The sequence below is a fragment of the Azolla caroliniana genome, unplaced genomic scaffold (genome assembly GCF_043228905.1).
Source record: "Azolla caroliniana isolate FFs.n. ecotype wild unplaced genomic scaffold, voAzoCaro1.0.p SCAF_13, whole genome shotgun sequence".
In the NCBI taxonomy this organism is placed as follows: domain Eukaryota; kingdom Viridiplantae; phylum Streptophyta; class Polypodiopsida; order Salviniales; family Salviniaceae; genus Azolla; species Azolla caroliniana.
The window spans coordinates 2,643,601-2,652,865 of NW_028230448.1; the positions used below are offsets into that span (position 1 = coordinate 2,643,601).

Genomic DNA, 9,265 nt, shown 5'->3' on the forward strand with positions numbered 1-9,265 from the left:
GGGTAGGGGAGGTGGGTTAGGGTTTAGGGTTTGGACAGTCAGGCAACATGATGCCAGGATTACAAGCTGGGGAGCAGGGCGAGAAGGATTATCGTGGATCGGAAATCACCGGAATCAAGGAATCGAGAATCGGAATCAGGAATCGAGAATCGGAATCGGAATCGGTGGACTCGTGTCTTGTCTCTGCCTGGGAAACTTGTGGTTCCATTAGGACCATTACCAGTACCACACATACACTCTCTCTCTCTTTCTCTGTCTTTCTCTGTCTCTCTCTTCTTCTTCTCTGAAATCTGTTTTGCATGTCTGCTTATCTGTTTGGAATCTATGGCCCGTTTTAGTAAAGGAAAGCAGAGACAGAGAGACAGAGACAGAGACAGAGAGACAGAGAGAGAGAGAAAGAAAGAAAGAGAGAGAGAGAGAGAGAGAGAGAAAGAGTTCAGCTCCCTAAAAAGCTTCCTCCATCACTGCTTTTTTTCCCCCTTCGATTTGCTGCTGCTTCTTCTTCTTCTTAATCTTTCGTTCTCGCCATCGCTGGCTTCTTCTTCCTTTTTCCCTGTCCTTGCTTTCTCTGATCTTACCCACATTCCCCGATTGTATCCTGTTAGTGTGATAGATTTTTATTTATTCTCGCCATCGCTGGTGCCTTCTTTCTCCTTTTCCTTCCTTCCTTCTTTGCTCTCTTCTACCCACATTCCGATTTATATTCTAAAATCTGTGTGCCAGATTTATATCCAGGCCATCGCCGCTTCAATCATCGCCCATCAGAGACTCAGCTTCTGCTGGTGCCATCTCATTTCTCCATCTGCCTGCACAGAGGTAGATAACCCTTACCACTCATCTCAACAGACCCTTTTCTCCGGCTAGATAACCAAAACCCTAACCCTAACCCTAACCTAGCACGCACCCGAATTCCGCAGCCAAACCTAACCATAATGCGACAAAAAACCATAGCAGCACTAATCTGGAAACAAAATCTAGCCCTGACAAGCCCATGGCCTAATCTAACGGCAAACATAAATTCAGAAGAAAACCCATTACTCTAATCCAGCAGGAAAAAACCTAAACCTTAATTCAGAAAGAAATCCATTTTCCCTGATTTGAAGAAAATCCGTTATCTACATTCCGGAAGAATGCTTCCTAACCCATCCTGAAAACCCAAACCCTAGCATCCGTTCCAATTCAGAATAAAGCTCGTCATCCTAATCCGTGGTAAAACCCAAATCCTAGTTCAGAAAGGAGAGAATCCAAACCCTCATTCAGAAAAACTTATTACCTTAATTAAGAAGAAGGCCCATCGCCCTAATTGAAACTCCAATTTAGGTGTTTTTATAACCCTGAACTAATCTTTAGCATCAAAAGAAGAAGAAGAAAGAGACAGCCATTTTTTTTTTTTTCCTAAGGGAAAAATTGGAACAAAAACATACAAATTTTCTTTCCCCAGCTCCATGTCTGTAGTAACACAGGATGTGTTCACACTACGGCGTCCCCAGGCCAAGATATCCGACCTCCTAGTCTTCTTCAGCCTGCCGAAAGACTACTTGACTATGATCAGGACACATTTTCTATACAAGAAGGATCCATGGTGGCCTTTAAGGTTCTTCAAGTCAATAGCTCTCTTGGTATCCATGGTTATACTAATAAGCTCGTCTCTGCTGTATGGCTCAGGTGTTCTCCTAGAGAGAGCTAATTACTTAGGGCGGCAATGCTTCGATGTAAAAGGAAACACAGGGATCGGTGGACACAACCCGAGTGCCAAACGCTACAAATTTGCGATGGTTACATGCCAAGATGGAGGAAATGGTGTTCCAGGAAGGTCTTTCGAGGGCCTGTCGGAGTTAGTTACACCTAATAAGGTTAGCTATGCTAAGAGACATGGTTATGAATTCATTGATGCCAGTCATCTTCTCGATCGGAACCGGCCCCCTAGTTGGAGTAAGATCTTGGCCGTCCGTAAATATCTTGCTGATTATGATTGGGTGTTCTGGAATGATGCGGTAAAATCGCATCTCTTATTGATCTCCCACTGTTCTTTTTTTTTCTGGGATTTGTTTTTCGATATCTTTCATTAGAGTTTCAAAAAAGAAAATCTCAAAGTTCCCTTCATATTGGGTATGATATGGAACTGCCCTTCAAGGTTTTTGGAAGTTATCAAATTATGCCTCTTGGTTAATGCCGTTGGTGTTTTTTCTGGGCATTAAATTCCCTTCATTTTATAAATTGGAAGGTTTTGGAAAAATACTATACCCTTAGTATGTTTGATAAAGATTGAGTGCCAGTTTCATCATCTTTAATGAAAGGGAAAATTTTGGGTGTAAATATAATGAAGAGAGTATACCCTTGGAAGGTTTTGGAAATACCAAATTGGTAAACATGATGAATATTTAGCGCCAGTCAGCATATATCTTTAAAGGGCTCTAAAAAACCTTTTTCTGTGCTGCCATGGTTACATAGTTATGACGGAACTGCCTCCAATTTTTGCATCACATTTATTTTTATGTGGTTGGTGGTTGCATTGCCTGATTTTATCTATTATATAGACATACATAGTGTGCATTTATGAGCTAGTTAAGACATACATAACACATACATAGTGAATTACCTCAAAATATGTGCGTGTCTGTGCATGTACATACATATGTACATATAGATGTCTGTAATTGTGTTTGCCTGATTTTATCTATTATATAGACATACATAGTATGCATTTATGATCTAGTTAAGACATGCATTTATGATCTAGTTAAGACATACATAACACACACATAGTGAATTACCTCAAAATATGTGTGTGTCTGTGCATGTGCATACATATGTATAGATGTCTGTAATTGTGTTGTGATACATTGTATCGTACACATTGAATTGGAATCCTATATCCTATATTCTTTTTATTCCATATTTTATCTCCGAATGGCCCCCAGGGTCCCAAATCAGAAGATGAAAACAATGCAGAAAAAGAATCCAATAATACAAAACTGCAAAGTTTAACTTTGCTTTTCAAAAAAAAAATCTTATTTTTACTGTTTCTGTTTAGAAACGAATGTCTTCAACAATAATCCCTTTGTTATCTTCTTTGCTTATGGTTGTGTACTTGTTTTTTATTTGGGTTTTTGCAGGATTCACTTGTGACAAATCCAACAATTGCACTGGTATGTTTTTGACAATCCGAGATTTCTTTAGTTTCCTCTGTAGAATGAGATTATCGAGTTATTAAGATCTTTGGTCTTTAATATCACCTCATTCTATTCGAAAAATAGGAGGACATTATCAAATCAGTGGTTGGAAATAAGAAATTCAATGAGATGCCCGATTCCATAGTTACAGAGGATGTCACGGGTGTAAATGCAGGTATATAGACTGCATGTTAACGTGTGTATATATGTACAATGTGTATGTAAGCACATGTATGTGTGGTGTGTGTGTGTGTGTGTGTATCCATGTGGATATATGAATGTGTTTGTGCACCATTATACTGTTATTGTTTGTGTATGTAGTCTATATAGACTCCATGTCTTGTATGTATGTATATATGTGTGCGTGTGTTTCTATGTATCTTATACAGGGTCCTTGTCTATATCGGCCACTTGGGTGCCGCTCAAACTCTTATGTAGCTTCCATTTTTTCTGTTTCTAGTGCACATAATACATGCATGCACTCCTGACACCTTGCAGGGATGTTTTTCTTCCGGAACTCTTCATGGAGCATGCAGTTTCTAGACCTTTGGTGGAACCAAACATCATTCATCAGGCCCTTTGGTCAGAAGAAGAGTGGTGACAACGATGCCCTCAAGTTCCTGATAAGAAACATGCCTGATGAAGAACGCAAGCGACATGTCAGAATTCCCAAAATGCAGTGTGTCTTCAATTCCAATCTTTGGCAGCCTTCATTAAAGAGTGGTCACAGACTGGTTACTTTAACAAGGACTGTATGGCAAGGTTGATCTAATTGTTATGTCTGTGTTTATTGTATGCGAAACATATACGTGTAATATGTATGTATAATGTATTCTATAAATATGTGTGTGCATTGTGTAAATATGGGGGAAGGACCTTTTCATGTTCTCAAAAATGTGATGCCAGGTGTTTATTCTAAAGGCGATTTCATGGTGCATCTGGCTGGGTTGAATGACAAGAAGACATGGATAAAGAAGATCCTTCGGGACATCCAAGAGGAAGAGAAAATGAGCGAAAAACGGAAACAAGCAAAGAATGTAGACTCCCATCGCCACTGACAATGTACACGATACATACGTAAATCTATATATACAATCTTTACAAAAGTTGTTTTTAATGAAGATCCATCGACTGCTGGAAGTGAATTCTTTCATTCTTTTGGGGTGGGGGAGAGGACATGTACATTTGTTCAGAGAACCATTTTTATCATTGGATTATATACCTTCGAGAGACGAGAGGTCTTTGTGAATACTCAAAATGCTTGATAGAGGATATAGCAACAAACTAATAGACAATGCTTGTTGATGTCGATCTCTGTCAAAGCAACAAACTAACAATTTTGGTTACGATTATGGGATTATACAGTTTCTTGAACCTTCCCCCCCCTTTGGTTCAGCAAATCCATTGTATTTTAGCTCCTCTTTTCTATTGAAACCCATGTACTATACAACTTTTGTTTAATATAGTAAAAGAAGTTACCGACATTCACCTTGGCAGTGTGTATTTGAGTCTAATAATGTGATCCAACTCATCACTGTGTGTGTATATATGCTGGATCAATTTACCTTTCATATATTGATAGGTACTACCCAATTGAGTGCTTTTTCTGTTATATGGATTGTTGATTGCTAGGAATTGAACAGGTGTATCGATATAATAGAATTGTCTGTATAAATTACATGAACAAAAGTTGGTTTAATGTGGTGTTTATGTACTTAAAGTCAATGCTTTACTGTGAGATGTTATCGATCCTTATCTAGGCTTTGAAAGTTATGCATATGGATCCCTTTTCCTTTTATCTTTTTCGTACATCTTGCATTATATGCAACCCTCTGTATCTGTCATTTCCCTTGATAAAAATCGCAATTTAACGCTCACCTACAAAACTGAGAACAAATCAGGTCTCCCATACAATAAGAGACTTGAATTCCATGAAAATGGTCACAAAACTACAAAACAATGATAATGTGTATGATGTGTCATGCTATATGCTTTGCAGACTACCTAAAAATCAAAGCAAAGGATTGCATACGCTGATAGAACTTAGTATTTTCCCCAAACATGAAATTACCACAATAAAAATGGCTACAATAGTATATTCTCAATGTTGGATTAAACGATGGTGTCTTTTGCTACAATAATTTATAGATCATGAAACTTCACATTTGCTTCTATTTCTTATTGCCTATCATCCTCCCAACAAAGTCTTACATGTTATTTTTGTATTATTTCCTTATATATGAAGGTTTGCCAAACACCATCTCTGCTAAGTACTGTATAAGATTCCTAATTGAAATTGATCTCTCTTGGTTCAAAGTCTCTGTTTCTCCTTCATTTTTTGACGCTTATAAAAAAATAGGTGTACTTTCACTTGTAATTCCTAGCATAATGCGATCGATTTAGCCCCACCTAATCTAATCACCTAATCTAATCGATCCATTTATACATATACTCTCACTAAAAATGCTAATGCTAACATTGATGTAATACATATTTAGCCCCATCTAATGGGGCAGTTTTCGGATGGTAGAATGAATGGGGTCATGATTAGATGGGCGCTAAATTGGGGTTCTTCTGGGTCGAAGGCTCAAAGAATGCCTGATGAATTTCCATCCAAGAATGTTTGCACAGCAAGGGTACCGGTAAGGACTCCCAAAAGGATTGAAAAGTTTTATGACCAAGCAAAAGCAGGACTATGATATTCTCAGCTCTTGGAAGCATGTGACAAAATCTATGAAGTAATGAAACACATGCTTGGATGATCCAACAACAAGGAACACCTGAAAACCATCGCATTGTACTGCACGTAACTCTGCCCAATCGACTCATAGCATTAGGTCTAAAAAGTGTTTGATACCCTTCCATCAAGGATCTAGTCTCTTGGATGTACACATACTATTGAGTCCAAGCAGTGTTTGATACCCTTCTCATCAAGGATCTACCCTCTTGGCTGTACAGATGGACCATTCTCGGTATATGTGAATCCATGCCATTGCATTCAATTCATTTGATAAATGATCCAAGCCATTGTTTTCAATTCATTTGATTAAATGATCCAAGCCACTGTTTCCAATTCATTTGATAGAATGATCAGAGAAGACATCTCCGTCGTCGCATCATCTCGATAAGGCAATGACCAACAATTCAATTGAGAGGACATGCCTTCTTCTCCTTGGCCTGGTATGATTTTGTTTCTCTTTTTGAGTGCCTGATCTGAAAGCGCGGCCTCAAATGAAGCTTCAAATGAAGCTTGTGTCAACGCTCCCACGCCTTCATCATGAATAATTATGTATGCAAAGAGCCTTGGGGATGTATGGGAATAGAGGTTTTAAAACATATGTTTTCTATTGCAGTCTTGATACTTGTAGCCTGTTGCACAAATCTTGCTCTATCTAATGGGCTTTTGAAGAGCCATTGGCACCATTCTAATTTTAGAATAAGTTTGTCTTGAGAAAAACTTCACGCCATTAATGATCCTGACCTTCAAGCTATGGCATCACTTGATGCCACACACTTCTCATATGATCCCACATCATGCCTAACAAATACGAGTTAAACCTGCCTGTCTTCATCGGCAACGATAGATATGATCATCAATAGGCTACTCAATCAATATAGATAGAAGTATGGAAGATTCATCAATGACAAAATGTTGGATAAACATATTCATACAGAAGTAATGAAGAATCATCAATGACCAAATGTCTAGAGATGTTATGTACAACCCTATTACTTTTTTGAGTATATATATATATATAGAGAGAGGGATTAGGAAAGAGAAAGAAAAAATGAGTTACAATGGGGAGGGGGTGTTAAAAATCAACATGTTTTTGTGGTTAAAATGGGACTGTTAGCCTGCGGTGCGAATCATCGAACAGAGTTGTTGTATCGAATACCCCTTAGGTGTATCATACTGTTGCGCCCGGCATGGTATGATCCACTACCGGATCAATACATAAAAAGAGAGGGATGAGACCCAAGAAGAGTTGATCGAAATTTTGACACAATCTTCGATCCATCGATAAAAGAAGAGGGATTAGTGAGACCCAAGGAGAGATCGAAATCTCCGACAAATCTATCTTCGATCCATAGATACAAGGGAGGGATGAGACCTACGGAGAGTATCAAATCTTGACAATCTTGGCAGCCTTCACCAGCGGATTGCCTTTGGCGATGGCTACCCTACCTGCGGCTTTGTAGTCGTAAGAGCAGTCGTGCCGATCCGAGTACCTATGTGTGGCGCAGAAGACGTCGCCACACTTGCACCTGAAGCCGAGGAGCCCGATACGCTTCCGGCATGAGTGGCATCTGTTGGCAGATTTGGGGGGGGCGGGGTCCGAGAGAGAGGGATCTGCAATGGCGGGATCTGTAATGGCGGGTTCGCAGGATGTGGACAGGATGTAGGGATTGGTGTTCTTTGTGAGATTGGGATTAGGCTCTGCTGAAGTAGAGGTAGTGGTAGTAGTAGTAGTAGTAGTGGATGATGATGATGATGATGCAGAGATGGAGAGAAGAGGCAGGGGTTCTGCTGAATTCGAGGGCGAGAGGGTGAGAGGCGAGGGAGGGATTTGAAGGAGGAGGAGGCCATCGCTGTTCGGACCTGATGAACCTGACGACGAAGAAGATGAAGAAGAAGAAGAAGACGACGACGATGATGAAACCACAGATGCCATGCTACATGGCAAGGAGGATGAGATCATCATTTCAGGGGAAGAAGCAGAACCAGAAGCAGAAGATTCAGCAGAAGCAGCAGAAGCAGGAGGAGGAGAAATCGAAGGGGACGAAGGAGGAAGAGGAGGATCGATGACAACCACAACAGGATTTGGCTTCTCTGAGAAGCATGAGGAAGCATCGGGGGAGGTATCAGAGGACTCGGAGCGTTGGGCCATGGAGAAGGCTGCAAATTAGGGTTATTTTTAGGGATTAGGGGATTGAATCGACAAGCAAAAAGGGTATTATGATTCCAGAAGATAATATGAGAAGAGGCAAAGATCTATTTTAGGGATTAGGGGATTGAATCAACAAGCAAAAAGGGTATTATGATTCCAGAAGATAATATGAGAAGAGGCAGAGATCTGAAGAAGACGAAGACGAAGACGAAGACGAAGAAGAAGAAGAAGAAGAAGAAGAAAGACAGAGGATTGAAGGGGGGAGGAGAAGACAGAGGATTGAAGAAGGAAGAAGAAGAAAGAAGAAGATTCTTCCTTCCTTTCTTCTTTCTTCTTTCTTCTTCCTTTTTTACGCGTATTCTTGTCCACCACAGAATTGGGGGCCTCAATTCACGTGTACACAAGAAGAAAGAAGAAGAAGAAGAAGAAGAAGAAGAAGAAGAGAGAGAGAGAGAGAGAGAGAGAGAGAGAGAGAGAGAGACTCTAGAGAGAGAGGACCCACATACAAGAATCTGTCACGTGTACCTCATTCACACTTCCCCTGCATCTCCATCTCCATCTCCATGTCTACTAAGAAATGGATGAATGAATCAATAGGGTCATGGGTATGGGCATGGGCATGGATATGGGCATGGGCATGGGCATGGGCATGGGGCATGGGCATGGCATGTTATTCCCATCTTTTGATGTGCTCACGGTTATTGTAAGGAGAAGGATAGGATTGGCCGGCCCTGAGTGTTGCCTGCCTAAGCTCGACATTTGCGTGGGGGCAGGACATGACACATGTAGCTTTCAATGGGGCACCCGAATTATATACATGTCCATGGACCTTCGTGCGAGTTGCGTATGCCTGCCTACACACATTTGGCATCAGAAAGCTCCCCGCCCCGCCCCCCCCATTGGCTATACATCCCCACCCCATGTCCATGCCCATGCACCCATGGGCCTTGACCAATCAATCACCTTTCCAAACTACTTGACATGCATCCCGTTGCCCCCAAACTGCTCACATCGCAAAAGTCACATTCTCTTACTATTACGGGCAATGACCATATAATATCCCGTGGTAAGTTTTACTGTAGTATTTTATACACTTGGATAAAGTGTGAGGGTTAAAGGAGAGTGTAAAGAATACTACGGTAAAACTTACCACGGGATATTATATGGTCATGCCCGTAACACTTACCATTGCGAAATCATTCT

The 9,265-nt window shown here is 40.6% G+C and overlaps 2 protein-coding genes across 3 annotated transcripts; one reads left to right on the forward strand and one right to left on the reverse strand.

Annotated features, from left to right (window-relative positions):
- Nucleotides 1-1,344: 1,344 nt before the first annotated feature.
- LOC147855958 (putative alpha-1,6-mannosyltransferase MNN10) lies at nucleotides 1,345-4,651 on the forward strand. Of its 2 annotated transcripts, XM_087329657.1 has the most exons (6): nucleotides 1,463-1,582; nucleotides 1,666-1,994; nucleotides 3,117-3,149; nucleotides 3,258-3,348; nucleotides 3,672-3,935; nucleotides 4,080-4,651. In XM_087329657.1, exons 2-6 carry the CDS (start codon nucleotides 1,773-1,775, stop codon nucleotides 4,229-4,231), a joined length of 762 nt encoding a protein of 253 aa, XP_087185783.1. In that variant the 5' UTR covers nucleotides 1,463-1,582; nucleotides 1,666-1,772; the 3' UTR covers nucleotides 4,232-4,651. The 2 variants fall into 2 exon arrangements, with proteins under 2 accessions (XP_087185782.1, XP_087185783.1); XM_087329656.1 differs by having other exon boundaries at nucleotides 1,345-1,994.
- A 1,952-nt stretch (nucleotides 4,652-6,603) lies between these two features.
- LOC147855959 (uncharacterized) lies at nucleotides 6,604-8,330 on the reverse strand. The gene has a single exon (XM_087329000.1). The coding sequence runs from the start codon at nucleotides 8,060-8,062 to the stop codon at nucleotides 7,298-7,300; it is 765 nt and encodes a 254-aa protein (XP_087185126.1). The 5' UTR covers nucleotides 8,063-8,330; the 3' UTR covers nucleotides 6,604-7,297.
- Between the last annotated feature and the right edge of the window lie 935 nt (nucleotides 8,331-9,265).